Below are 24925 nucleotides of genomic sequence, written 5' to 3'. Positions count from 1 at the left end.
GAAGCTCGGTATTATAAATAAAGCAAGTGCTGACAAGACTGTCAAAGACAGATATTCCTGAGTCAATAAGATCAGGGCCTCTGTGAAGTTTGGGACACGCGAGGAGTCAGCCTGTATTCTGTGGTTGAAAGGCACCCAGACGTTTGCGCTCCCGGATTGTTATTCCAATTCAGTTGCGTTTCGATTTCAGTGGAATCGTTGGCTGTCTTCCTTGCGGGGAGACTTTTGACGACAAGTCCTCAACCAGCAGGGATTACTACGCATCTTCGACAATAACTGTTGGCCCCTAGGACCGCTTTGCCGCCATGATGAACGACGGACCCAGGCAAGCAAAGGGCAGTCCCAGGACGGTCGTGGCGCAGCTAGGCCCGTCGGCTTTTCTGCCACGGTTCAAAAGCCGTCAGTCCCGTTTCTCGCGTCCTCATTGGTGCTTCGGAGCTTTGGCCACCAGCTGCCACATCCTTCCGATATCGAGTTCTATCGCGACAAGGGTGCGAAATAAAGCTACCTAATTCCAATGTAACAGGAGAAAATGTCTGATACTACGCTGCGCTTTCTCTCGAAACGAAAGAATATACGGAGTAGAGAAAGTTTCTTTTTGGAATGCCGTTGTCACTTTTGACATAACCCAAAAGAGGCAACGAGAGCTACACGATGGAGTACATCACACTCAAGTAAACAATGCCTCAACATTTTTCTTTGTCTCTTCTTCTCATCTACTGATGAGGCTTCCGCTTTCAGCGTTGCAATTTTCATTTTTATCCCTACCTAACACCTCAGGATTAGTCCGAAAGCAAGCCACGTCGACGACTCAGAAAATGTCCCCGTCGGGTATTCCATCTCTGTATGAGATACTCCAGCTGGGAATCCGCGCTACTGTACTTGTGGGGAGCCTCGCAGTCCTTGCGCTTATGATATTCGTCAGAGTGAAATTTGTCACAATTGATACATGGTCCATTGCCGCAGTATGTGTGCCTCAGACCTTTCCATGAATGCCACCCATCACATATGACTCAACAACTTCTCCTGACTCCCGTTCATGCGTTCATGCGGTGATAGGTATGCTGGTGCATCTGCGTAGATACAGCAGAAGTGTTCCGTTTACTGTCCACCGGACGTCGCACCAACGTTCCGTGGCTCTCCGTGACGGCGATGATCACTCTGGATCTTATATCCGTGATATTCCTTACTGGTGCTATTCTTGCGACGTTATTCAGTGACCTATCTCATTCCAGGGTAGAGCGAACTCGAGCACAAATAGGGTGGTGTTTGGTTGTGTTTTGGTGTCAGATTGCGTTAGCGTAAGCAAGCTCCTCAAAACGATTTCGGCTACAAACTTGAATTGTCGTCGCTGATTATAGGGTTAAAAGGGGGTATCACTTTATGCTTGTGATGCTGCACTGTTTTCATCGATGCAAATATGGAACAGATCTGAGTTGATGAGTACCTTTGTTAACCGGTTCGCTTGGCCTTTTTTTTTTTGGCTATCATCATCACCAACATCGCGTTTGTCTCTGTTTTAGATAGCAGATATTACCATACTAGGAGCTACTTGAGTTGGTTGTGAGTATCTCTAACATCAAAGAATGAAACTGCTTCTCCAAAATCAGAGCTTGTGAATAGCTGCTGGTTAATTTCGCGTTGCTATTTCCCCGGGTTGTTGGATTAAATATAGGCTGCAGACAGACACTTGAAGCAACAAATCAATTGGTTTGAATCCAGGGCTAGCACAAAGACCGGTCGTAAAGCAGGCGCACGGCCCGGTCGATCGCATTGGAAGCGTGACATTCCCCGCAACGTAGTTGGAACTGGTGGCCCATGCTATCAAAAAAAGGCACTATGGGAAAAGTAGCAAATCTAAATATATCAGAGTGAGAAACTGAGGAAACAGCTGATAAACATCATTGCAATACCTTCTTCAGGGACTATCAATCAACCAATCTGTTTGTGATAACGGGTTGTTTTGTTCAGCGGCATGCCATTTGGGCAATAGCATTCATAACACAAAACCGCGGGTCTTGGCAGAGAAATCCACCCTTGCAGCACATATGGGTAAATCGATTGAAGCACACAACACCATCGCAGAGCCAGGGTAGATGTACGGGGCATTTCCGAGGGCGCTTGGAGAGATCTCGTGCATGTTGTCTCTCAGTTGGATTTCCACTGGGTAAGTCTTCCGGCGGGATGGCCATGGTGATGTTGGTTGGGTCGAGTTCAATGACTTCGTTGATATCTCGAGATTCCTTTTCGTACTTCTCATTGGGATCTAGGGTGTTCGTGACACTGCCCGATGCAAGGGTGAAGTTCTCGAGTTTGGGTTGAGTAGTGGCTTGGGCGCAGACGAGGAAAGCCTGCAAGAAGAGCAGGGTAAAGCCGAAGAATTTCATATTTCGTTGTGGATTTGATGGTGGTTGAGATGCCGTAGATACCAAGCTTCTTCGAAAGAGAAATGGCTATTGGAGAACTTGGATTTCTACAAGTTGTGAGGAAGATCCTCAAAGCGTCAAGTTCTGCTGAAGTAGGAGTATATATAGGCATCACTGCCTCTAAGCGAGTCTCCCAGTAAGCCATTGATTGCTTGCATGTTTACAGTATTTATGGAATATGACAATCCTTGACGACATAACCGTCTTCACGGTGACGGTTTCGCTCCACGAAACCCTCAACTGTGAAATTCAGAGCAGTGAAGTGATGACAATTATTTTTTTAAAAAAAAGGATAACCCATTGTCCAGTCACTTCATTCATAACCAACGAAGGATGTGATTCAGGGGTATAATTTGACATAGAAACCCATAGTGCGTACTTCGTATAGCCCTATGTAAAATCTCGCAACGCCTTTTCTTCCGCTATTCACATCATGGTGAGACCCGGAAGACGGCACAGTACCGGATTTCTTGGACTCGGGAAGATAGAGAATGGGTATGTACGGTACTCCGCGTATCGATGTAAGCGACAGATGCCATTGGCCATTATCAGCGCGTGTGCTGTTGGTGACGACAAGGCCCAAGCAGCAAAGCATGCCTTGCCTCTTCACTGTTGCCAACAAAAAAAACCGAAGACAACGAAACACGCGGAGGCAGGGGCCGCGTATGGAGAATCCCTATGGGGCGGCCGGCGGGGGCCCCGAGTCCCGAGGGACCGTGTTGATGTCGAATTCTCCCGACGGCGAGAACAAGCATGGATGGCCTGCTGGGCGATCCCTTTTGCCCGCCCGGGACTCAGGCGCCAAGCAATCATGTGATTGAATGGAGAGCGCTGTCGGAATGCGCTATGTCCGTTTGGGATTAGTCCCGCAGCGTCGGCCGCGAAAAAAAAGATTGCGGTGCTTAAATTTTCTAAGCATTCGGGAGTCGGGCGCCGCAATTGCGAGAGGAATCCTTCGTTCTCTTCTAGTATTCTAGACAAAGCTCTCCCTGTTCTCTTTCTGCAGATTGTTCTCTCCCGCTCGCTTTCTTTTTTTTCTCACAACTTTCGCTTTTCTATCGAACACAAAGCTCCGCGATGGCTCCCGCTCTTGCTGCACCAGTTGCCGGTTCCGCGGCCAAGGATGTCAAGAGGGAATCAGCAACTGCGAGACTACTGGGATCCGGTAAGGACACAGCCTGCTCAGCGATCTAGGGCCTCTGCTAACATAGTTAGGCTCTGCCGGTATCGCTGAACTTCTCATTTTCCATCCAGTATGGGCCCGCTGAGATCGCCCTCGATATTGGCGGTTGCTAATGCATCACACAGGTCGATACAACCGCGAAGCGTTTGATGAGCAATCAGACAAAGGTGCGTGCAATTTCAAGCGGTTCGTTTTGCTGAGCTATTTTTACTAACCCTTTCCTCCACCAGATCTCGTCTGTCTCGGCCCTCAACAAAGTCGTCTTCAAAGATTATGCTTCTGCCTCCGTCCTCCGCAAATTCACATCCTTATTCCCTGGTCTAGGCTATGCCGCTGGTTACAAAGTAAGAACATGGATTTGCAGAATTCCTTTCCGGGCGGCTATTCATTCTAATTTTTCTTGCAGGTCTTGCAACGAATCTACAAGTACGGAGGACAGCCATTCGTCCGTGATCACCTTGCCAAGCACTATGGCACCGACTTTGATAATGCATTCGGTAAGGGAACTGGCAAGGCTATTATGCATGCGACGGCCGGAAGGTATGGCTATACTCTAAACAATCCTTCATACGTACCGAGCTGATCATTTTGGCTCTCGCAGTTTGATCGGAATCGGAGAAATCGTTCTCCTTCCTCTCGATGTTTTGAAGATTAAGAGACAGACAAATCCGGAGGCGTTCCGTGGCCGTGGCCTCTTCAAGATTATTTCCGACGAGGGAATGGGTCTATATCGCGGTGCCGGCTGGACTGCTGCCCGTAACGCTCCTGGTTCATTTGCGGTAAGTGTTATAATACTGGGTAAGTTGATGCCATTCTAACATATCTCTAGCTGTTTGGTGGTTCTGCCTTTGCAAAGGAGTATATCTATGGCCTTTCGGACTATAACCAGGCGTCTTGGCTTCAGAACTTCGTTGCCTCCGTGGCTGGTGCTAGCGCATCGTTGATCGTCTCTGCACCATTGGACGTCATCAAGACCCGCATTCAAAACCGAAACTTCGAGAACCCCGAGTCCGGATTCCGTATCGTTAGCAGCATGGTTCGCAACGAAGGCCTTACCAGCTTCTTCAAGGGGTTGACACCCAAGCTCTTGATGACTGGACCGAAGCTGGTGTTCAGCTTCTGGTTGGCGCAGACCTTGATACCCGCTTTTGGAGCAGTTGTATGATGAAAAATGTGTTTTGGTACATCGGCGTTCTCGTATATGTGTTTTGCCTTGTTTTAATGCGCCCTCATAGATTTTTAATGCTCGGGTTTCGCATATGTATTTATAGAAACTCCCTTCTTCGGGGTGCTCGGTTTGGCTTTTTTGGAGGAGTTCAGCGAAGAACCTTAAAGCGGGATTCAAAAATAGGGATGAGCTATTTGACTCTAGAGCGCATATATTAAATGAAGACCATTCTATAAAGTACACAGATACAATCCGTACTTGATATACATATACGCGATGCTACGGGCTGTAAGCTCAGCCGCTTGTCGCCGCTTGATCCTTGATCCACGTGACAAACTCTCTTTTAACATCAACTGCAAATGTAGAAGAGCTGCCATTCCTGTCATCGTCTTCTAACCGCTCCGCAATGGCACCCGCTGTGGCATATCCTTATTTAATCTCCAAGTATGCATTTTTGCCACCTTCTTAACTCCCAATTACCCCCTTTTTTGGAGCGAAAACCCGTGTTTGTCACGTTCCATAGCTGACTTTCCGCGCCCAGGTTCGGCGATCCTTTATTCGCCCTGTTCATTGGCACTTCAGCTGCCTATGTCCGAATTCGTCGTGAACACCGAGAGAAGCATCCTGATGCGCCCAGCGACATGCTCTCTATACTAAGTTTGGGCAAGGGGAGAGTGGTGAGGTGGTGGAATGGATGGCAGTAAGAACCATCTTCGTGAGCGACACTTGACACCCAGCGCCTTGAGGAGCGGTATTGGCATCGCTGTGCGAAACGAACGGTCAAGTGGTATGTGAATGAGCAATAACGGATTCGAGAATGTCCTCGGACCACCGCAGAGCTTAAGAGTTAAGGCTTGGGGAGGAGATTTTGTAGTTGTGGAAGACGTATCGATCCGAGGGCGTGGCGAAGAAGCGAAGAAATCGATTCACAGTATATGCGATTATATCGATTACATGTCTCCTGAACCGCTAGCTGCCTGCGCATTACCCGCCAGCAACAGGGAATACCCCGAGCTTCTCACGTTGCGCGGTCACGGAAACCAAAGGAGTTCTAGGGGCATTGCTTTGTGGATGTTGATTCACTTGATTCAATGCCTCACTCTACCTAGTGCAACGATTTGAGCGAGGATCACGGATTTCAGAGGCTACCAACGAGTCCAAAGTCAAAAACACAAGAGAATCATCACATGAATAATAACTACATTGTTAATTGCATGAGAAGTCCGAAGAGATGATGAGTGTGCTGTACAAATACCTAAAAGCATGAGTGAACGGGAAACACACTTCGGCGGCTTGCTCCTCGATTCCTCAGATCTCACTCAATCTGGTCCACCGGCGTCCAGCCAAGTTTCTCAAGCGATCACAGCCACGGTATTATTCTAGGATTTAATGGGTTTCTCCTCAACGGGGCTACATGTATCACCCTTGATTGTTGCCCAGTAGGCTCCATTACAGGAGGTGGTATTTCCTGAGGACGCGTCCCAGGAGGTCCCATTCTCGAACCAAATCCCATCTCGCGGCTAAATCCCGATTTCGGATACGGGAGCCGGAGTAAACGTATTGAACCTTTCGCGCTCAAATCGATTCTCCAGCCTAAACGATCAATGAGCATCTGACAAAGTCCCAAGGCCAATGCAAAATAGACACCGTGTCCGTCTGGCACTATGGAACCGCTGCTATCCACATCTTCAAATGATTGGTCTACTAGTACTAACGGATAGGCGTGGCACATTTCGTGGATTAATACCTCAAGAATATCGTCCCTCCTCTCACTCCCTGTCCCTGCCAAATCGGTGTCGAAGTGCGTGGCTGAGATCTCGATCACGACGGGATTGCCAGGATATGTTACGCCCCTGGCGTTGCGTTGCACTGCATCACCCGACCCAAGGTACACCCCTTGTTGGAATTTATCACCGAAGAATATCGTATCGAGATCTTGAAAAATGGCAAGAGCTATTATCCTCACTGGAAGTTTCTGGAATTGCGAATCGTAGTATAGCTTTCGGACGATTGTTTCCACAGCCTGCCTTCTCCGGAGTGATAAGAAACCGGCAAGACAGTTTTCCTGAAGCTTTGCCATTGCGTTGCGGAGGTCCATACGAATGGAGTTCGCAGGCATTCCGGCGAGGAGCTTTGCTACAAGCCGTCGATCTCGTACAGGGTATTTTTTGCAAACATAATTGATGCTTTTCAGTTGTTGGACTTCATCCGCTGTTGGGGGCGAGTCACTTGGGTGGCATATGACAGCGCAATATGGTAGCATCGCTGTCAGAGCTGTTTATTGGGAATTCAAGATCTTGTATTGGGACTTCCTTTTTCCCATGAACAGGGCACACTCCGACAGCTATATCAGCAGAGCAATAGCTATGTTTTCAATGTCTGAAAGCCAGCACACTTCCAAATTGCAGCCGGCAACGGGCCACAACAAGACAGGTCACTGCGAGCTACTCAGCAGAACATAGATATTGAAAACAAGTTGAAGTTTTCAGATGGAGTTGTCATCCATGAGAATCATTTGCAACTAAGCTTCCTATGCAGCAGCTGGCTTGCTGTGCAGTGAATATGCCCGTGGCGATGATGTTTATGGTTAGTTTACTGTTTCATGGTGGTATCTTGATACACATGCATGCATGTATGTATGTATGTATGTACGTACTACCATGTACCACAGCAGCAGCTTTTGGATTCACTCTTATGTCATATCGGCAATATTCCTCCTCTCTTTCGGAATCTATTATGTACACTCACAGGGGTAAATGAATGTTGTCCTACGTTGCTATGTATTGCCGGCTACCACGAAGCCCCCAACACGAGCAGTTTGCAAGTTTGAAGAAGTCATGAGGCCTTCCCCCCGGCTCTACGAAGATGATCGACAAAGTAATATAAGAGTTCAAGGATCGCTAAAAAAAAAAAAAAAAAAAAAAAAAGGATGTGATGGGTTGGCCCGCTATACGGCTCTAGGCAGAGGAGTCGAGCTCCACCAGCCCTTGATAATTAAAGGATACTTCATATCAATACATGTTAGCTGCAAAGGAGACGCCACGAAGAGACAGGAAAATCGTCACTATCAATATGTACGCTCAGGATTCAAAAGTTCCTCCACCTGGCTGCGGTTTGAGGCCTGACAGGGCGAGAAGAAGCATTTAAGGACTGTGTGCCTATATTGCACATAATTCATGTTGTGGTCATGTAATATGGTATTAAAGTCCTTAACGATGCTCGAACCGAAATTTGACGCCGAAAAAAAGAACTATACAAATATCCCAACGGTGCGCCTATGAAAGCGCAAATCGAACCGAGTAGTCGAGCCCCGGCATACCCTCTTGTGGCCAGCGGAATAGCCCAATCGATCGTATGAATCGGAATTTGTTTCCGACGGCCGAAAGAGCAAGGGAGGAGGAGCACGGCAAGCCGAGTGATTTGCGGTCTCCTGTCCTATCCTCAGTGGTCGTATACCTGCTGGGTGTTGACCAGGTCAGTTCGAGTTCTATCGACACACGGGAGATGGGCGTTTGAACGCATACCATACCCAAAGTGGCGCCTATCGTGCTTTGACGCTTTTGAATTCGTCGTCCAATTTCAAGTACTTCTCGGATCGCTTATATACGAAGCCCCCATTCAACTTCCCTTGCATGGCGTACCCTATCGCTCCTTCTTCGTCGCCGTGAGCTTGCAGCATCCTCCACGATTCTTCGTCCTCGACCTGCTCACGGAACGCGCACACTCCAAAGTCAATCATATAAACCGTGAAGTTACCCTGCGGGCGGTCATCCCGTACGACGAAGTTCCTCGGCTTCACATCCTCGTTAATGATGCCACAATCGCCAACGTCGTTCACGATGCGAAGGGCCTCGTCGCATATACTCTGCCACATCTTCCTCGGGGCTTTTAAAGACAGTTGACGCAGCTGGAAGCCCGGGATATGTTGTAACAGAAGCCCAGGAATGACCGGCTCGTCGCAACTCTTATTATCCTTCGTCGGGAGGCTGGTATTCGGCGAAAAGTCTGCCCTCATCCTGACATTCGCAAAAAGCCTCGGTATTATCTTCCCCTGCAGGCCTTCCAGTCGTCGATACGCCTTTGTTTCAGTGTCGTGGATCTCTTTTGCCAAATCATCGAGGTATTCCTCATCCAGAGAAATCCTAAAGGCCCTCTTCTCGTCTTCAGAGGGCTCGATGCCATCTCGTCGTCTGTTACTCCAACCTTGTCTACGCCCGCGCACGATATATTGTTGGTACACGGTCTCGATTTGAGGAGACCAGCGCAGGAATTTCTCCCCTTCGCGGAAACCACATGCAAACCGCCTATCGTAAAGCTTCAACACCATCGGCCTTTTTATTCGCAAAGAAGTGGGGCTTAATCTAATGACCGCGGGTATCGCCTGCACAACCAACACGCAAGAGAGCGTGAATGGTGTGAAAACTTCAAGAATAGTGGCTGTTATCGGTTTCTCATCTCCGGCGTGCAAGCGGAGCGTGTTGCCAATAAAGTAGGGACACCTGCCAAATTCCCGTCAGTTCACATAGCCTGATACATTTAAAACCATGTATTTAGGTCCACTTACTCTGATTTTGAATATTCAAATCTTATTGGGGCGCTTTTTTTTTAAGCATTCCGCCCCCTTGTTCCACCCCGACGGGGTTGCTTTCCCATTGTTTGCACCAGCTCTGCTTTTTCCAGGAGCTCGTAGGAGCAATTTCAGTCCTTAACGAGATGAAGTGATGAAAATGCGCCATTTTTAGAATTTTTGTTTTGAGTCAAACATGGTGATTCAGGTCTGAATGACTTCAGCTTGACCTCACTGGGAACACGATGAAGAAACTTCGATGTCATATAAGGATTGAAAGTTTATTCCAGTGTTTGTACAGCGAAGAAAGTCATTGGGATTACTGTCGACCAGCTGTCACAAGTCCCGTAAAAGAGGCTAGGAGCCCACCTTTACAGATGAAGGTCGCATCAACTGGGGAAATCTACATACATCGCATGTGAGTCGATAGGAAGAGGAGGTTTGGAACATAGTTCCATTTAGATATAAAAATAATCATAATGTGCAGACAACCATGTTCATTATCATACTAATCACAAACCTGACAAAATGAACCACTACCAGAAATGACTCAATCTTGCACCACCAAACATCTTGACCACAACTTTGGTCGGGTCCATTGAGTGATGATGCAATCAAAGCAAAGCAGACGTTAACTCACAGCAAAAACGCCGTTGCAAGCAAGCAGAACACCAAGCACCGCAGTCATTCCGATTTCTTATGTATTTTGTCCCAGGAAGAACGAGTCCAAAAAGGGTGGGAAGTATGCTGGGAGAAGGATAGGGGTGCCGAAGAAGACCAAATCCATTAACACTCTTGATATTAATACTTCAGAGCCATCGAATAAAAACCGGGATTCTTGGCGCTTCCCCGTACACACTAGGATTGCGAGCTAATTTGATTATTTCAAAATCCGGAAGCCCCGAACTTAGTTTCCGAACGTATTCTCGCCAGAGTATCTGTTAAGCCGTCAGTCACCGTACTATGCAGCAAATAGAGGTGTTAAGCCACATGGGAGCAGGCACAAAAAGACCTACGTAATATACAGGAATCCATCGTCGTCTTTGTGCTCCTCGTAGATGCTGCTCATCAGGGCAGCGGTGGGCGGCAACACCTCATCGACGAAGATGAAGATGGCTTTCTCGGGTGACAACTTGATGCGCTTGCGAATCACATATACGAACTGGCCCACCGTGAGATCTGCTGGGACGAGGTATTTCTTCTTATCGATGGTTGCAATGTCCGACTTTTCAACCTTCTCGCAGATTACCTATCGGAAAGAGCGAGTTAGCGGTGAAGGGGTAACGACGAAGGCCGGCAAATTCTGGGGACAACGAAGGGGTGAAAGGGGAGAAGGAGGAAGAAGATGGGCGCATACTGGAATGCGGTCTGCGTATTTCTGGCGGATGCGCTCAGCTTCGGCCTTGCGCTTTTCGAAGGGATGCTCGTCCTTGAACTTGGAGCGCATGGTGGATAACGGGCTGACGTAGTCGATTTAAATCGCGGATGTGAACGGGGATGGGCTGGATGGGTTCGAAAGTAGAGACGAGGGTGGCGATGATGGATGCAGAAACTTGGTTTGTGAGAAGCGTGCAAATGAGTTCGATTTATGGGAGACGATGAGAAGCAGTGCGGGTGAGATTGAGAGAGAGTCGATGGGATGGTCGCTCATATGGAAGGCTGCAGCCCCGCGAAGTCAATATGTAAGGGCGGTGGAGAGTGGTGCTAGGCCCGATCTGGTCTAGTGGCAGTGGCTGCTGACCTGGTAGTATGACTAATTCCAGCAACCAGCCAATCACAAGGAGCCACAGCATCCCACGTGATCCCCTGTCTCGAGTGACTCGAGCAGGAATGAGCCGCCAGAAGACACGCAGGAAGCGTTCAAAGAGTGCCACAGGGCTCGCGTTTGGAGGCCGTTCATCTCGCAGGGACAGGACGAGTCAGACCGACCATGGAAGCCTAGGCTGGCCCCACCGGCGGGTGGCTCGTCCTGAGCCTGGAATCTTATTTCATGCGCGGCCAAGCAGCGTCCGCACGTATTCCGTGACTCGAGACAATGACCTCATCATGCAAACGCCCCAAACAGGACAAACAGCGCAAACCTTTCTTGGCATGCCCAATTACGCTCGCTCCGTCGTTTCTCCGGGCATCTCGCGCCCTGATGGAGGACTTGTATGCTTGTCATTCGCTAAGCTACCTAAAGGGGAATCTCGGCTAATCTATGTGGGTCACGTGAGCGAGGTGCTAGTTGGATTACCTAACACGCCCGCCTCTATTCTTTTCTCCCGCCTCTACTCCGTACTGAGGTTGTGGTCGGTTCTACAACGGCGAGGTTGGGATACATGCCCTCTGGCCGACATCAACTTCGTTCATTGTAATTAAAGTCTCGCAGGCTTCTCTTCTACCTGTTGCCGCGCAGAAAAGTGGTGTGGAACAGCAGCAAGATCAGCCTGTCCTCCACGGTTCCCACAGCGAGTAGGAATCACGTGCTTGACTGGGCTCATGGGTCGTGCTTCCGGGATGTCGTGTTTATGGTCGAACGACAGAGCTCGAGCCAAAGGAATTGCCGGGAATTTAAAGCAGCCGTAACAGCTGCTTAGTATAGCCCCAGTTTCATGGCATTCATATCGCAAACTCTCGTGTATCAATTGCTGTTTTCTTCACATTCTCCATAGATGTAATTGTCCAATTTGTCCTGCAAAGTGTAATCGTTATGGCAATTCCCCGCATGTACTCCCGCTACTCAAGGGCATTTGGGCCTGGCTTTTGGAGATATCCCTGCCTTGCAGCTTCAAGGAGCCAGCGTCGTCAGATATTCTCATTCAATTTCAGGTCGTCAGAGAACGCGAGAGGATGGAGGCCGGTCGTGGCCTTCTCAATTGCAGCAGCAGCAATGGGTGCTTCGCTGCATGCTCTGGTATACGACCCATGCACATATCAGTTCAAGTTGTCAAACGTACATGATGCTAATTACAAATTTGAATAGACCTCAGAGCCCGTCAGGCTCGATGCGCCCTCGATTGCTGCTCTCGATGATAAAACAAAGCGCGGGGGCACCATAACCTCCTCATCGCCCATGCGTCTTCGCATGGAAAAGCTTATAAAGGACCACCAGAAGAAAATCGTAGATGAGCTGTCGCGCATAGACGGGAAGAACTTCATCGTTGACGAATGGAACCGACCCAATGGTGGTGGTGGTATCTCCTGCGTCCTTCAAGATGGCAACGTCTTTGAAAAAGCTGGCGTCAATGTCTCCGTCGTATACGGCCAATTACCACGCCCGGCCATTGAGAAGATGCGCGCGGACCATAAATCGTTCGTCGCTACGGACGTGGACTCGCTAGACTTTTTTGCTGCCGGGCTCTCTCTAGTCCTACACCCCAAAAATCCAATGGCTCCGACAGTCCACCTAAACTACCGCTACTTCGAAACTTCAGACCCCAAAGATCCCATCCACGGACCGAAGAACTGGTGGTTCGGCGGAGGCACAGACCTAACCCCATCATACATCTTCCCCGAAGACTGCAAGCACTTCCACCAAACAATCAAAGACGTCTGCGACAAACATGACCCCAGCTACTACCCCAAATTCAAAAAATGGTGCGACGACTACTTCTACATCCCGCACCGCCACGAAGCCCGCGGCATCGGCGGGATCTTCTTCGACGACCTTGACGCTGAATTTCTGGCCCACTCCACCTCCCACTCCTCGACAAACCCACAAGAGACCCTCTTCGCGTTCGTTTCTGACGCCCTCGCCTCATTCTTGCCGTCTTACGTTCCCATCGTCGAACGCAGGAAGGACATGCCGTTCACCCAAGCTGAGAAGGACTGGCAGCAGCTACGTCGCGGGCGCTACGTCGAGTTTAATCTTGTGTATGACCGCGGGACCAGCTTCGGGCTGCGTACCCCGAGCGCGAGGGTGGAAAGTATCTTGATGAGTCTTCCCAGAACGGCGGAGTGGGTGTACATGGATCCAATCTCTGGGACGAAGATGGGTGAGGAGAAGAAGGTTGTTGGGGAGGAAGTCGGCGGCGAGGAGAAGAAGAGGGAGAGAGAGCTGATGGATGTCTTGAAGTATCCCCGGGAATGGGTGTGATGCTCACATTTCGAGCTACGAGGCGTTCTGGGCTTCTGTGGTTGATTTCCTTTTTTTTTTTTTTTTTTTTTTTGGATAGTTCGAGTCTAGCCACTGGGGACGCGGCCCGTGGGAGTGTATGATACGAGGGATAGTTTTTATTGGTATAGACAGTGACCTATGTTGAGAGAACGGAGTTTCTCGTATTTGGATCAATGGACAACGGTGGAGGGCTGAAAAGTTGGGAGTTATAGAGCCCTTTCACGATGTTTTAAACATATAAAACAATAATACCAGAGTTCCTCAAACCAATGTCAACAGTGTTATAACTATCATGTAGAGTTCTTAGGTGTATGGTAAACCTACTCTACCATATCTTTTCAAAGGTATGACTTGTAGATCTATGGTGCATGCTGTTACATCCAATATGCGCTTAGGTCTTTCGATAGGGAAATTTACTGATACGTTGAGATACATAGGGTACCTTATCTTGCTGCGGCTCTTTCGCATTCATTATATGTAGGTAATTCGTCGGCAATTCTGACGGCATTTTCATTGACGGATAGCTCAGGAATGGTATGAACTTATCCAACACTGTGACAGACACAGACATAACATATTCACATGCGGATACTGTGTATGTAGAAATTTCATAGAAAGGCAATGTGTGAAATTAATACTCTGTATATGCCAAAGGTATCCTGTATGTATCTAGTATGGCTATGAAGCACTTGACAAAATAAAAAAGATGAAAGGGAAAACAAAAGGTGAAAACAAATTGCAAATAGACAACTAGGCAAATGACGCCTAGGGCCATGGACACAGGCGGCCAGAATCGTTGCCGCGGACGAGGGAAGCTCTTTTGGAGCCGCTCTTTTTTGTTACTCATAATATCCACCTGGAGATCTTCACATCACTTGCCCACAGCTCCCTTACCTCCAACACCGCCAACCATAGCTCTCTGCCGTACTAACCATGTCCTTCCAACCTCCGAGCCCATGCCACCTCCATTCGCGCCTCCGCGCTGATGGTACCGAGCCATACCACCCGCATTCTGGTTCTGCAATCGCGACTGAAAGTTGTACCAGGCGGAGGATATGAGAGCAATTTCTCGGGCCTGACGTTGGACGACTTGCATGAGCTCGGCCTATGGAGCGTTGAGTAAGCTTTGTTCTATCATCATAGGTCGTGGCTGAAAAGAATTGTCTAGCCAAAATAGAAAAAAGCTATAAAATTACGTACCTCTCGCTCTTTAGCAGCTCTGAACTCATCCAAATCTGCCGAAAAATCCTCATAATGCTCGATCCGCTCTTGCAACGATTTGATGAGTACATTTTGCTCTTTAATGTGCTGTGTTCGATTCAATTTTCTCCCCGGGGGGAGGCAGAAGTGATCTATTAGCACAGAATCTCTGATCGGATTGGACATAACGGTGTAAGGTGACCTCAACGGAAAACAGCTGCGTCAGGGTAGACATGGATTGAGGATAGACTGCGGTGAACACGACAATCGCGAGAATTGGCAAAGAGAAGGACCATTGCCAGAGCCTTATGGTGCTGCTCTTGACCTACTGATGGTCAACCTCTGCTTTGTACCAATCTCGGTCGAAACGTGAATTCGAAGGGGGATTTCGGGTTTATGTTTTGTGAAGAATTTGGGTAAGTGTAGAAGGATGTAATATATTGTTATATGTGCTAGGTCGGGATATACATGCAGGTGAGGGTTGTGATAACAGGGGCATATAGGGTACTCGACTTACCTCTACGCGCTTCGTAAGGTTCTCAGCATTTTTCTCTGTCGTGTCAGCGAATTCTTTCAGAAGCTCTAACGGCGATGACTCTGGCTTATCTGAAGTGCCGTTGATTCGGGATGTAAGCTCCTCGAGGAGTTTCTTCATTTCGTATAGCGTCACCTGGTCTTCGCCCCGGAGTTCCTCCTCTCTTTCGTCACGGGCAGCACGAAGGGCATTCCTCTCGCTGCAAACCTCTCTGACAATCGTGCGGCTGACGTCGAGTTTGCCCTCAAGCTCTCGAACCCTATTTTGAAGTGTGTCCCAATCCGCACGCATCTTCGCGATTTCCGAGGCATTCGACTCTTTAATTTCGTTGAGTATGTCCAACTTATCCTTATCAACAAGCCCCACTGCCGCAATAGTTAGAAATATGTCCTGAACTTTTGGACAGCTCTTCAGTAGGAGACATACAGTCAATTTTCGCATCTGAGAGCTCACGCTCAGTTGTTTCCGCGCGTGATTCTGTTTCGGTAAGCTTGGTGCGCAGTGTCGCATACTCCTCGTGCAATTTTCGATAAGTCTCGCTACAGAGATGATAAGCCTAAAACAAGTCAACCAATACAGTATTTATTGGTTGCCTAGAACTCACTTTTCAATATCGCTTTCAGGAGACTCAGAATTGCCTTTAACCTTCCTCAGTTCTTTCCGAAGTTCTTCCTTCTCAGTGTTGCTGCAACTGATTAGCATGAATGCTTGCTAGCCTTAGACGGAACAGTTAACGAACAGTTGAGCCTCCCGTTTTCCAGCTTCATCAAGATCACGTTGGAACGTTCCATGGCCTTTTGGTGTTGCGGTACCAGGGCTTTCCAAACCTTCAAGTTCCCTTATACGCTCTCGCAGTTCAGCGATAGTTGCCTCATCCCGGGAGTGCTGCTCGTCAGAACCTTGTAGCCTTTCGTTCAGGGCATGGTTATCAAACTCCAGCTGCTTCTTTAGATTCTGGATTTCATGGTGGTCTTGTTCGATTTGTGTTATGAGCTGCTTGTACTTGTGAAGCTCTTTGCTATGCTCAGATGAAAGCCGCTGGTTAGAGTCGCTTTCCATCAGCTGTTGCTTCAGGTCCTTCACCTGGATTTTCAGCGTCTGGTTCTCCTTTTCAAAGTCCTGACTGACTTGAAGTTTCTGTCGATACTTCTCGGCCGCATTTGCTTTTCTGGATAGCTGGTCCCTTTCGTTTTTGATCTCATCATAGTCATCTTGCAGCTTTTGATATCTTTCATTTTTCTGACGCATCGATTCCAGTGACATTCGCAAAGTATCAATTTCGTCCTGTGCTGCAATCAGCCTTGCCTCTTGTGATGCGATTATATCCTCTTGCTGTCGGTTTCGGCTTTCAAAACCGACTGCGTCGGGTCCTAGGTCGCCCTTCCCAGCTTTAAGGGTTGCCAGTCGGTCTTCTGTCGACGAAAGCTTTGTCTCCAGGGTATCATTCGTCTCTTGAAGTTTCGCTAACCGGTCATGTAAATCTTCCAAAGCCTTTTCCAGCTCCTTTTTTTCATGAGAGAGTTTATCGTTCTCCGCCAATAATTTTCCGACGCGTTCTTCGAATTGTAGTTCAGGATCCATAGCAATATCACGCCTAGCCCTATATTCGTCCTGTTCATAGTTGATCTGTTCAAGGCGATCTTCGGAGGGGCTTTGGGCTTCTTGTATTATGTCCTTCAATCCTTCCTGCGTTTGCGTGGAAAGTTCCTGCATTGTGGTGATGTAGGATTCGGCGTGAGGGGAACTAATAGCCGCCATCAACAACAACTTTAGAAGACGGTTGGTATCCTTGACGAAGGCGCTTTCAGCTATCGCTTTGAGGTCGGGAACGGTTGAGAGGCCCGCCGGAACTTCGCCGTCGTTCTGGTTTCGGATGTAGGTGATTAGCAGTTTGTGGATGTGCTTTAGATTTTGCCATTTTGGAACCCAGTGATCCGCGGGGGCATTTTCGGGGAGGTTCCCAAGGAAGTACTGAGGATCAATGTCCTGCAGGATCTCCCACAGGATTGACCCATCGCTCAGATCGTTGCTGGACCGGATCACAGTTCCGAGGGAGAAACTGTTGATCCATTCGAGCAAGGTACTAGTTTCGAGTTCGGAAGCCATGACTTTAGGAAGCCCATCGAAGCGGCCCGGATTCAATTAATTCGTCAAGAGCATGCCGGCGACGAGCTGCGTAAAGATATCGATGCGCATGAAAGTCGTGAAGAACCGTTTCAGTGAATATTATATGCCAGTTTCGGTAAGGCGCCGGCTACTGCTGACATGATCAGGGGTCAAACCTTCTCCGACAGCCGCATAATTCACGTGGATCATCTCAGTCAAATATTCCAGTCTGATTCTTGCTTTCAAAATTCAAGCAGTCCATCAACTTATTCATGAGCAGTCCAGCTGGAGGAACCTGTTGCTCAGTGTTGCCAAGGGATGTGTTCAGGGCCGTTTTGCTTGTGGCATTAATTTTTGGGGAGGTGAAACCCATAGTTACATAGTCACTCTCCGACACCCTCCATGTTGACCGTAACATCAGAAGCCACACGCGAATTGGGGATTGGGAGAGATTGGACGGCATGAGTGATAGGGTTAGCAAAAGGAACAACCGCCCAAAGCAGGAAATCTGCACTGCATTCTACCCCGGCACCCAGAGAGCCATATATCACAGAGCCTGGTAGCAATGCTCTCTTGCATGCTGTTCTTTTTTACATGCATCAACTTTCTGTGCAGAATACTCTGTATGCAGACATATTGTTGATGGCTATCTAGCTAGTGAGCCATGTGGCAAGGTATCCTGCTTGACCAAGATGCAGTTAATCATGGCTCGCGATCAAAATTTCCTGCTGCTTTTAAAGACTGCACTTTCGCTTGCCATTGCCATGACCCCAGCCTATACTGCAGCTGCCAATAGCTCGACTACATAGAATGGCTACAAAAATTCATATCTTGAAGGTCCTTCTTGCCCAGGAGAGCCCCAACAATGAACTCATATACATGTCGATTCGCTCCTTTTACGTTCTCCATTGATCCCGGGACTCGGCCGTCGTGATCAACTCGCGATGACTCGATAGTATACTGCCTAAAGGTGACGTGGCCAATAAATATTTCGGGCAGATGAAGTTCCGTGGCGATTAATAGGCCATGTCAAAGCCCAATAACCTATAAGTATTGGGGATGTACCCAATAGCAGAAACATGTGTAGTGTGAGCCATTTGGTAACGGCCTTTAAGCGACACCTTAGGGGCTCACAGAAATTGACCAGATTTATACAATCTCGAATCCTCATGCTATGATATCTAGTCAAAACATGTAATTATCTGATGTCAATGCAACGCCCACCGTATCTCCACCCACAACCAGCTACAGAAAATGACACCAGCACAGTTCATACCTAGGAAGAAGGCCTATGTCCCCTATTAGGGGTGATATTTCAGTTCTGCAGTGATATGTGCGTATGTAATATAGTGAATTGATGTCAGACCAAGATGCAGCAAAATACCAAAGCCCACTCTTGCTGCCTCCAGTTATCCTATGGTCTATAGAAGACATGATAGACCACCGTCGCAAAAGTAACTGCACCGTCATAAATAGGAGAAAAGAGTGCAATTGGGGCATTTTTGAAACATCGATGCCCAAATCCAAAATTTTGTTTAGCAAGTCATAAGCCCGGCATCACCACGTCGTGGATTCATTCCGGTTTTCGGCCATAGACGGCATAACTGCAAATCACGTAAAGAAGTAACTTAGAACTCACATACTTTGGAAAGGAAGCTCTTAAGGGGTATACTCACAAGTCAAACATGCCATGAACATTACGGTTACGCATGTCACTCCTGGCCTTAGCAGAAAGATCTTTTACTTGTTCCTCTGTCCAGCCCGAAAATCTCGTTAAAACAGCCATAGCACCCGCTTCGAACCCGCCGGAATCAAACTGGAGCAGAGTCCACGTGCCGATCTTTTTCTAGTGCGTAAGATATCTATCAGTATACTGGTTGAAGATCTTGGAGAGTAATGGTGAAGACCACTGTGTACATAGTATTTATCTTTCGGCCAGGTTCCAATCGGTACCAAGAATTTTTTGACAACAATATCCTCAAATCCGGCTTCGCGAAGCCACTGTTCAAGAAACGGGCCGACATTCACGGCATATCCTGTCTTAGTGAACGCATTGATAACTTCATCATAGTACTTTTCCAGAGCAGTGCCTTTCAAGGATCCATCTGTCGAGTAGGGCTTAGGGTTCCAATCCTGAAGTTCAACCCATCCTCCAGGCGCAAGGTGTCTTGAAGACGTGAAATGAAGTTAATAACCTGGTAAGAGAGCATATCCCAGGATCCAATGATTCTTCCCGAAGCGACTCACTTGTAACACTGCTTTATTAGCTTAAGATAGTCCTTAGTGGATCCGGCTAGCCACCTAGCGTGTATAAAGTCGAAGTAATTGGGTTGGTAGACCCATTCTTCTTCGAAGTCTTCAACAATGAAACGGACGTTCGGAGGGACACTAAAGCAAGTTTTAGCAATCCGTAGGTGAGATATAGAGATAGCGAAAAAGGTAAAACCAGTTAGAGAGAGGAATTTACAGGCTTGGCTGGGTAGGACTCAGGTCGTTTCCAATAACCTATATAAGACTCAGTTTGCGAACCTTCCGGTGACATTGGCCTCTGATGAAGATATAATATACACGCACCTCTGCAGACGGGTACTTTTCACCTATGGCAATGTAAAATCAGCCATCATAGCAGCACCAACGGTATTCTCTATTTGGATTTGCATACCGAAGTCGATAGCCCAAATTCCCGTCCCGGTCCCAAGATCAATCACTTTTTTCACGCCTGATGAAATCGGTGCCAGAAACAATTTGCCCTCCATGGCTGTTAGCAGCATGTGGTGAATCATATCCAGCCGTTCCGACTCTTGTTCATCATTTGGGAGGAGGTAATCTTTCGCCGGACTTATTTAGCATTGAGGACCACCATTAGCAAATATGCAGAAGCGACCTACTCCCATCGCGGTAGCCGTGATATCGTCTACCATTTTCCTGTCGGTAGTTAACGACAGAGGATGTGAGAGAGGCCGTGTAGTTCGAGAGCTCAGATCCATAAAGAGAGTCGTTCTCAGTAGCCTGTGGAAGGGAAGCAGCAAATAATCAACAGGATATCCGGACGAGTTATGCAGACATAAGCACCAGATGGAAATCATTACGGACCCTGGAGTCAACTTCCAAGATATCATTGCGATCATTGGCAGGTTGGCCAATTGCCTCAACTGGTTCAGCCATTTTGTACTCGGTGGGCGACATGATAGGTAACTCTGGACGTTTGTATATGCGGGGACCTGGATCCCTCCTGTTCTGGATTAACTAACTAGTGCCTAGCACCCACCGGTTTATTCTCCCCCATCTTTATGCCATCTTCACCCTGCATCTTCACCTATCCTTAGGCTGAACACATTTCCCGGAATTACTCGTACTATAACAGTACTGTACTGGTTTGGGAGCAGGTTGGGATGGGATGGAGAAACTATTTGATTGACCTGGTATGGTATCGGGCCCTAGCTTGACAGATTGGTATTAGGTCTAGTACCAAATTTACAAGCTTGGGATGGGATAAGGTGGTATCAAAGATTCTACTAGAAAATCTGTACTCCGTAGTACGTTTGGTATACCGTGTCTTCGGGGGTTGCCCCACAGGGTTTAGCGCCACCTAAATCGGGTAAAGCGCCATATCGCCGCTTCAACGACTATATAAACCACCTTCCCCCCCGCCGCTTGACCATCTTCTTCCTCCGTTCTTATTTTCCTCGCTTTTCTCACAAATTTCCCTGCAACCCTGTTCTTGGTCCCCCCACCCTCGGTTTCACATGGAATGGCTGTGCCGCAGCCAGCCCCGGCCATTGCTTCCACTTCCCACTGTCTGCCACCCTGCTGCTTTCTGAATTACGAGTTTTGCCTGGCATGGCTGGCTGATTTTCCTTCATCCGTCAATATTATTTTCCCATGACTTTGATTTATCGACCTCTATCCAGCGTTGGCAAATTCCAAAGGTGAATTTGTCGCTGAAATTTCTGATTGTTTTCTCTCTCAACGCATCAGGACCTGTCGTCCTTGGTTCTATGTGCAACTGAGGATCTGCAGCGACTGATGAATCCCCTGCCTACTCGCGGCACGCTGACAATAGTGACAGCCAATGGCGAAAATGCCTCATTGCAGCAGATGCTCTACCCTGTTGCACCTGAGACACCGGTATGCAATGTGTCCCGATCATGATGAGAACTACTAAGGGCGGTATGTTCCATCCTCGGCCGGTTGAGGGGGAACATGGTTTGGATGGCACAATCTCAGCAGCCTCGGTGCTGCTGTATTGTGATATCTCATGATCTCAATGTGGGGCCTGCAAGCCTCCAGCAAGCAGCTACGGCAGCGACGAAGATAGCTGCCTGTGTCGGCGTCCTCATTGGCTCCCTGGAATGGGCCTGGTCCTCCAAGCGATAGGGAGACGCTGCGTCGCGAAACCAACGGGCTCCTTCCTCCCTCTCTCCCTGACCTCGCCCCCGGATCCCAGAGCTCGCAAAACCGCGCCACACCGCACGCTGGCATGCTTCCAGCCTGTTGTGACGGTGCCCCATTGACGGCCCCTGTGATTCCGCTGAGACAGGAGCGAAATGAAGGGGGGACGCGACACCATTCAGGATATGTCATTTTGAGGGTGCCGTGCCGCAAAGGATGCACGGTCAATGGGGCTGAGTGAGGCCGGGTATTGCCCCGGCTGTTCCTGGTGTAGTCTGGACAGCGCAGGCTCAGCTGAGGCCTCGCGTACAAGAGCCGGAAGCGCGTTTCTTGCAGATCGCGATGGGCTGATGTGGTTCATCAAGATGGATCGCACTGCGCCGCGGAGATGGCATGCCATTTCTAGTCCAGACTGATCGAGCGGAGCCCTCTATCCAGGTGAGGAGCGGCTGAGATGGCGAGATTGAAGGATATGGCAGCAGTTTTCTTTGAAGCGATATTATGAATGGCAGGACGGCGGCACTCGCGATGAACGATTTTCCTACCGCTATTTCAGAAGCTTATAGGACTATTGCTGGGGATGGTAGGGAGATCTGGGACTTGCTTGATTAGTGAGCTAAGGGCTCAGATGAATTCCTTCAGGGGGGCTTTAACTAAAAGGTTGACCACAGCTTTATTAAAACATGAGCCCGGGCTACTAGAGAAGGTTTCAAATCCGACCTCGTACCTTGAGAGCTCTTCTGTAGCTTGACCGCTGCAGCGGGCAGGCATACCAAAATGAGCCCCGGCCACGAGCTTCCCCTGGCCACAAGCTTCCCCCAGGCACAAACCTAACCGGGCCATGAGCCTCCCCTGGTCTTGAGCTTCCCCAGGCCACGAGCTTCCCTAGGCAGTGCTTTGAATGCGAATTGAGTCCGGAAAGAAGAGTTGGGTGATCGCTCATTTGATGTTGAGGTTTTTCATTCTCTCATTTACTAAATCGGAGAGCCTGTGGAGGATGCTTTCCTCTTTCAACCAGTTGAGGAAATTTTTCTTGCGTTTATGTGGCCCTCATCCTCGCGTGACTGACAGAGAGTACTGGAATCATCATAGTCTTCCAGAGCCCGTACATAACGAGCCAGCTGCCGGGGTGAGATCTCGTAAGAATATCCTCGTAGGAGATTATCAGTAAAGCCAGAGATGACTTTAAATATGTCCACTGGGATATTGTCGTTGGTCAAGTATGGCTTAACTTCAAGCGTCTTTAGCGTCGTAATTGCTCGATCCATCATTGCCGGGATTAGAAAGTGCCCTCCAGCACATAAGCTGTCCTCTGAAGTCTTCACAACATGTATAAACCCCGGTGGAAATATGCTGGAGACGACTTAGTCAATGGTCCAGGGAGATCAGCAAAGGGGAGACTCACATGCTGTAACCTTCCCTCAGCCTTATAGCTGCCCAGGGATGGCCATATTCACGAGGATCATCAGCCATTTTCCATACACTGAGGTCAACCTCAGTCAATCCATTCTGAAACCAGATAATCTTTTCCCCACGAATGCATCGGATCCAGGTCGCTACAACGACATCAACGTGGTCCTTGCTGACAGCACCCTTTTCACTCATTAACAGCCAACGATCTAACCTCTTAGAGCCAGGGACCCAGGATGCCAAGTGGTCCTTGCGTGCCATTCCTGACTGGTGCGATCTCCACCGATTCCCATGCGCAAATTCAATTCTTGGGTTGGGGTCGGATTGAAGGCGCTCGAGAAAATCCAGGCTCTCAAGCAAAGGTGGACCTGGAAAATTGGAAAAAAGGCTATCCCTGACCTCAAGACAATTGATTGGTATTGCCCTTTGCTCCTGTGGAACTGCAAAGCGCTCTCTAACCTCTTTGCAAGTCTTCAGACCTGTGAGATCTTTCACTTCGTTGGCTGATAAATCCTGAACATCAATTGTCAAATCATCATCCCATAACAAAAGATCAAGCAGCTGTGAAAGGGTTAAATCCGATAGGTTTTGGGTTGAGTCGTTGAGATGGAGTTTCTGTTTCCCAAGAGGAGATTCAGCTGGGATTAGAACAGGGTGCTGCAGTCCCGCTCTAAGGGCCACATCAAGATCCCTCTCCTCCAATGCCAAGGTGTAATTGATCTCTCCTTGAGCCCAGGCATGGTTAGACAGTTCAGTTGTCGACTGCCCCGAAAGCATAGAAAGCCACTTGTCTGGCTTTGCAGGTCGAGTATGTTGCATTAACTTCTCAAGGAATTTAATGTGTTCGGCGAAAATGCAGTTAGATTCTTGAGAACGAAGACCTGGGAACTGAACTGGCAATGTGAGATGGGTCAACAAGGTGTTTGGCACGCTAACAGTATCGTCTCTTGAGAACGTTTCTTCATGGCCAGAATCAGAAGTAAGCCCTATCAGTGTTGTTAGCCTGATCCAAGATGAGAGATGTAAAAACTAGGCGATATACTTCTCTTCTGGCAGTTTCTGATATGCCGCTGAATATTACTCTTCCCTCTTTCCTGCCCACAGACTGGACAACGTATTTTCTCTGCTCTGAAGCCTTTTGTGCAAGCACTAAGATGCCGCGCGTAGTTCGAAGCAACCACCGTTTTTGAGCACCTGCCACATGGCTTTCTTTGTGACCCCATCTTGAACAGTTGCACGATAGGCGGCAATGCCACAAAAGATGGTGCCGAGCGATGGTGACGAGCGATGGCGATGAAGAGGATCTATTGCTAATATGACTAACTGGACTTGGGGCTAGAGACGAAATGTCAAACAGTGGAGTCGACAGCCTTGATCTCCCACCCTTAGTTGTTAACACCCTTCTGAGGATGATGGCAACGTTCTGATTTCTTTTCCTCCGTTCCTCCATGATGTTGGGGACTTTCTCCCGCTTAAGGTATTCAAGATACAGTCTTGAACATTCTTTCGAGACTCCTCCATCTCTCCTCCACGCTATATCTGCGTTGCGGCGTATATTGGCCGCATGGTCTTCATACCCATACCGGTCGTCTCGGTAGCAGTCCTCCACCTTTACTCGGACAAAGGGCATTTTCTCTGCCCAATTTAGCCGGCCTCAATCGCCATCTCCATCGCCATCTCCTCACCACTACCTTGTCAACCCCTTATCGCGCCACCTCACTTCATCCTATTGTCATCATACCTGGCATATGCTTAATATCCCTTTCCTCACACATCCCTGCAGTGAGGAGGTGTGAAGCATCCTTGTACTATTAAGAACTCATTGCTCAGCTTGAACTA

At 48.4% G+C, this 24925-nt stretch overlaps 15 protein-coding genes across 15 annotated transcripts; 8 read left to right on the top strand and 7 right to left on the bottom strand.

Annotated features, from left to right (window-relative positions):
• Nucleotides 1-639: 639 nt before the first annotated feature.
• CIMG_02500 (uncharacterized protein) lies at nucleotides 640-1655 on the top strand. Its single transcript, XM_001248728.2, has 3 exons — nucleotides 640-965; nucleotides 1060-1301; nucleotides 1371-1655. The coding sequence occupies exons 1-3, from the start codon at nucleotides 819-821 to the stop codon at nucleotides 1438-1440; spliced, it is 459 nt and encodes a 152-aa protein (XP_001248729.2). The 5' UTR covers nucleotides 640-818; the 3' UTR covers nucleotides 1441-1655.
• Nucleotides 1656-1967: 312 nt separating this feature from the next.
• Nucleotides 1968-2387, bottom strand: CIMG_02501 (uncharacterized protein; the record flags this gene model as incomplete). Its single annotated transcript, XM_001248729.1, has 1 exon — nucleotides 1968-2387. The coding sequence occupies one exon, from the start codon at nucleotides 2385-2387 to the stop codon at nucleotides 1968-1970; it is 420 nt and encodes a 139-aa protein (XP_001248730.1).
• A 472-nt stretch (nucleotides 2388-2859) lies between these two features.
• On the top strand, nucleotides 2860-3243 carry CIMG_02502 (uncharacterized protein; the record flags this gene model as incomplete). Its single annotated transcript, XM_001248730.2, has 2 exons — nucleotides 2860-2921; nucleotides 2979-3243. The coding sequence occupies 2 exons, from the start codon at nucleotides 2860-2862 to the stop codon at nucleotides 3241-3243; spliced, it is 327 nt and encodes a 108-aa protein (XP_001248731.2).
• Nucleotides 3244-3366: 123 nt separating this feature from the next.
• On the top strand, nucleotides 3367-5022 carry CIMG_02503 (mitochondrial GTP/GDP carrier protein 1). Its single transcript, XM_001248731.2, has 7 exons — nucleotides 3367-3591; nucleotides 3642-3679; nucleotides 3735-3776; nucleotides 3840-3953; nucleotides 4016-4149; nucleotides 4211-4388; nucleotides 4439-5022. The coding sequence occupies exons 1-7, from the start codon at nucleotides 3504-3506 to the stop codon at nucleotides 4772-4774; spliced, it is 930 nt and encodes a 309-aa protein (XP_001248732.1). The 5' UTR covers nucleotides 3367-3503; the 3' UTR covers nucleotides 4775-5022.
• A 161-nt stretch (nucleotides 5023-5183) lies between these two features.
• CIMG_12670 (uncharacterized protein) lies at nucleotides 5184-5481 on the top strand (the record flags this gene model as incomplete). The annotated part of the gene is made up of 2 exons (XM_004445591.1): nucleotides 5184-5221; nucleotides 5319-5481. 2 exons carry the CDS (start codon nucleotides 5184-5186, stop codon nucleotides 5479-5481), a joined length of 201 nt encoding a protein of 66 aa, XP_004445648.1.
• A 91-nt stretch (nucleotides 5482-5572) lies between these two features.
• Nucleotides 5573-5899, top strand: CIMG_12669 (uncharacterized protein; the record flags this gene model as incomplete). Its single annotated transcript, XM_004445590.1, has 1 exon — nucleotides 5573-5899. One exon carries the CDS (start codon nucleotides 5573-5575, stop codon nucleotides 5897-5899), a length of 327 nt encoding a protein of 108 aa, XP_004445647.1.
• A 398-nt stretch (nucleotides 5900-6297) lies between these two features.
• On the bottom strand, nucleotides 6298-7040 carry CIMG_02505 (uncharacterized protein; the record flags this gene model as incomplete). The annotated part of the gene is made up of 2 exons (XM_001248733.1): nucleotides 6298-6370; nucleotides 6493-7040. The coding sequence occupies 2 exons, from the start codon at nucleotides 7038-7040 to the stop codon at nucleotides 6298-6300; spliced, it is 621 nt and encodes a 206-aa protein (XP_001248734.1).
• Nucleotides 7041-7533: 493 nt separating this feature from the next.
• Nucleotides 7534-7902, top strand: CIMG_02506 (uncharacterized protein; the record flags this gene model as incomplete). Its single annotated transcript, XM_001248734.2, has 2 exons — nucleotides 7534-7654; nucleotides 7739-7902. 2 exons carry the CDS (start codon nucleotides 7534-7536, stop codon nucleotides 7900-7902), a joined length of 285 nt encoding a protein of 94 aa, XP_001248735.2.
• A 416-nt stretch (nucleotides 7903-8318) lies between these two features.
• CIMG_02507 (uncharacterized protein) lies at nucleotides 8319-9313 on the bottom strand (the record flags this gene model as incomplete). The annotated part of the gene is made up of 2 exons (XM_001248735.2): nucleotides 8319-9276; nucleotides 9300-9313. The coding sequence occupies 2 exons, from the start codon at nucleotides 9311-9313 to the stop codon at nucleotides 8319-8321; spliced, it is 972 nt and encodes a 323-aa protein (XP_001248736.2).
• Nucleotides 9314-9779: 466 nt separating this feature from the next.
• CIMG_02508 (GABA(A) receptor-associated protein) lies at nucleotides 9780-11251 on the bottom strand. Its single transcript, XM_001248736.2, has 3 exons — nucleotides 10702-11251; nucleotides 10361-10593; nucleotides 9780-10282 (listed from the first exon to the last, which is right to left on the bottom strand). Exons 1-3 carry the CDS (start codon nucleotides 10789-10791, stop codon nucleotides 10252-10254), a joined length of 354 nt encoding a protein of 117 aa, XP_001248737.1. The 5' UTR covers nucleotides 10792-11251; the 3' UTR covers nucleotides 9780-10251.
• A 656-nt stretch (nucleotides 11252-11907) lies between these two features.
• Nucleotides 11908-13613, top strand: CIMG_02510 (coproporphyrinogen III oxidase). Its single transcript, XM_001248738.2, has 2 exons — nucleotides 11908-12240; nucleotides 12310-13613. Exons 1-2 carry the CDS (start codon nucleotides 12037-12039, stop codon nucleotides 13420-13422), a joined length of 1317 nt encoding a protein of 438 aa, XP_001248739.2. The 5' UTR covers nucleotides 11908-12036; the 3' UTR covers nucleotides 13423-13613.
• Nucleotides 13614-14097: 484 nt separating this feature from the next.
• Nucleotides 14098-17373, bottom strand: CIMG_02511 (microtubule binding protein HOOK3). Its single transcript, XM_001248739.2, has 6 exons — nucleotides 15918-17373; nucleotides 15783-15863; nucleotides 15605-15717; nucleotides 15161-15543; nucleotides 14644-14751; nucleotides 14098-14548 (listed from the first exon to the last, which is right to left on the bottom strand). Exons 1-6 carry the CDS (start codon nucleotides 17282-17284, stop codon nucleotides 14315-14317), a joined length of 2286 nt encoding a protein of 761 aa, XP_001248740.1. The 5' UTR covers nucleotides 17285-17373; the 3' UTR covers nucleotides 14098-14314.
• Nucleotides 17374-18675: 1302 nt separating this feature from the next.
• CIMG_02512 (methyltransferase) lies at nucleotides 18676-20769 on the bottom strand. The gene is made up of 9 exons (XM_001248740.2): nucleotides 20378-20769; nucleotides 20173-20293; nucleotides 19947-20111; nucleotides 19859-19881; nucleotides 19752-19789; nucleotides 19532-19672; nucleotides 19202-19451; nucleotides 18961-19130; nucleotides 18676-18888 (listed from the first exon to the last, which is right to left on the bottom strand). The coding sequence occupies exons 1-9, from the start codon at nucleotides 20468-20470 to the stop codon at nucleotides 18858-18860; spliced, it is 1032 nt and encodes a 343-aa protein (XP_001248741.1). The 5' UTR covers nucleotides 20471-20769; the 3' UTR covers nucleotides 18676-18857.
• Nucleotides 20770-20992: 223 nt separating this feature from the next.
• Nucleotides 20993-22784, top strand: CIMG_12668 (uncharacterized protein). Its single transcript, XM_004445589.1, has one exon. It carries the CDS (start codon nucleotides 21497-21499, stop codon nucleotides 21659-21661), a length of 165 nt encoding a protein of 54 aa, XP_004445646.1. The 5' UTR covers nucleotides 20993-21496; the 3' UTR covers nucleotides 21662-22784.
• CIMG_02513 (uncharacterized protein) lies at nucleotides 22687-24716 on the bottom strand (the record flags this gene model as incomplete). Its single annotated transcript, XM_001248741.2, has 3 exons — nucleotides 22687-23029; nucleotides 23082-24089; nucleotides 24193-24716. 3 exons carry the CDS (start codon nucleotides 24714-24716, stop codon nucleotides 22687-22689), a joined length of 1875 nt encoding a protein of 624 aa, XP_001248742.2.
• Between the last annotated feature and the right edge of the window lie 209 nt (nucleotides 24717-24925).

The sequence above is a fragment of the Coccidioides immitis genome, assembly GCF_000149335.2.
Source record: "Coccidioides immitis RS genomic scaffold supercont3.1, whole genome shotgun sequence".
Classification (NCBI taxonomy): Eukaryota; Fungi; Ascomycota; class Eurotiomycetes; order Onygenales; family Onygenaceae; genus Coccidioides; species Coccidioides immitis.
This window is presented reverse-complemented; position numbering and strand designations above follow the sequence as displayed.

Bases quoted from the DNA above. Each gene is read 5' to 3' on its own strand.
- CIMG_02500 (XM_001248728.2), top strand. From the start codon at position 819: ATGTCCCCGTCGGGTATTCCATCTCTGTATGAGATACTCCAGCTGGGA. The intron at 966-1,059 runs GTATGTGTGCCT...ATGCGGTGATAG, and splicing joins ATACATGGTCCATTGCCGCA to GTATGCTGGTGCATCTGCGT. The intron at 1,302-1,370 runs GTAAGCAAGCTC...TAGGGTTAAAAG, and splicing joins TGGTGTCAGATTGCGTTAGC to GGGGTATCACTTTATGCTTG.
- CIMG_02503 (XM_001248731.2), top strand. From the start codon at position 3,504: ATGGCTCCCGCTCTTGCTGCACCAGTTGCCGGTTCCGCGGCCAAGGAT. The intron at 3,777-3,839 runs GTGCGTGCAATT...TTCCTCCACCAG, and splicing joins TGATGAGCAATCAGACAAAG to ATCTCGTCTGTCTCGGCCCT. The intron at 4,389-4,438 runs GTAAGTGTTATA...ACATATCTCTAG, and splicing joins ACGCTCCTGGTTCATTTGCG to CTGTTTGGTGGTTCTGCCTT.
- CIMG_02508 (XM_001248736.2), bottom strand. From the start codon at position 10,791: ATGCGCTCCAAGTTCAAGGACGAGCATCCCTTCGAAAAGCGCAAGGCC. The intron at 10,594-10,701 runs GTATGCGCCCAT...TCTTTCCGATAG, and splicing joins AATACGCAGACCGCATTCCA to GTAATCTGCGAGAAGGTTGA. The intron at 10,283-10,360 runs GTAGGTCTTTTT...ACGGCTTAACAG, and splicing joins GATGGATTCCTGTATATTAC to ATACTCTGGCGAGAATACGT.
- CIMG_02510 (XM_001248738.2), top strand. From the start codon at position 12,037: ATGGCAATTCCCCGCATGTACTCCCGCTACTCAAGGGCATTTGGGCCT. The intron at 12,241-12,309 runs GTATACGACCCA...AAATTTGAATAG, and splicing joins GTGCTTCGCTGCATGCTCTG to ACCTCAGAGCCCGTCAGGCT.
- CIMG_02511 (XM_001248739.2), bottom strand. From the start codon at position 17,284: ATGGCTTCCGAACTCGAAACTAGTACCTTGCTCGAATGGATCAACAGT. The intron at 15,864-15,917 runs GTTCGTTAACTG...AATCAGTTGCAG, and splicing joins GGAAAACGGGAGGCTCAACT to CAACACTGAGAAGGAAGAAC. The intron at 15,544-15,604 runs GTATGTCTCCTA...CTATTGCGGCAG, and splicing joins CTCAGATGCGAAAATTGACT to TGGGGCTTGTTGATAAGGAT.
- CIMG_02512 (XM_001248740.2), bottom strand. From the start codon at position 20,470: ATGTCGCCCACCGAGTACAAAATGGCTGAACCAGTTGAGGCAATTGGC. The intron at 20,112-20,172 runs GTAGGTCGCTTC...GTCCGGCGAAAG, and splicing joins TCACGGCTACCGCGATGGGA to ATTACCTCCTCCCAAATGAT. The intron at 19,882-19,946 runs GTATGCAAATCC...ACATTGCCATAG, and splicing joins AATTTGGGCTATCGACTTCG to GTGAAAAGTACCCGTCTGCA.
- CIMG_12668 (XM_004445589.1), top strand. From the start codon at position 21,497: ATGGCACAATCTCAGCAGCCTCGGTGCTGCTGTATTGTGATATCTCAT.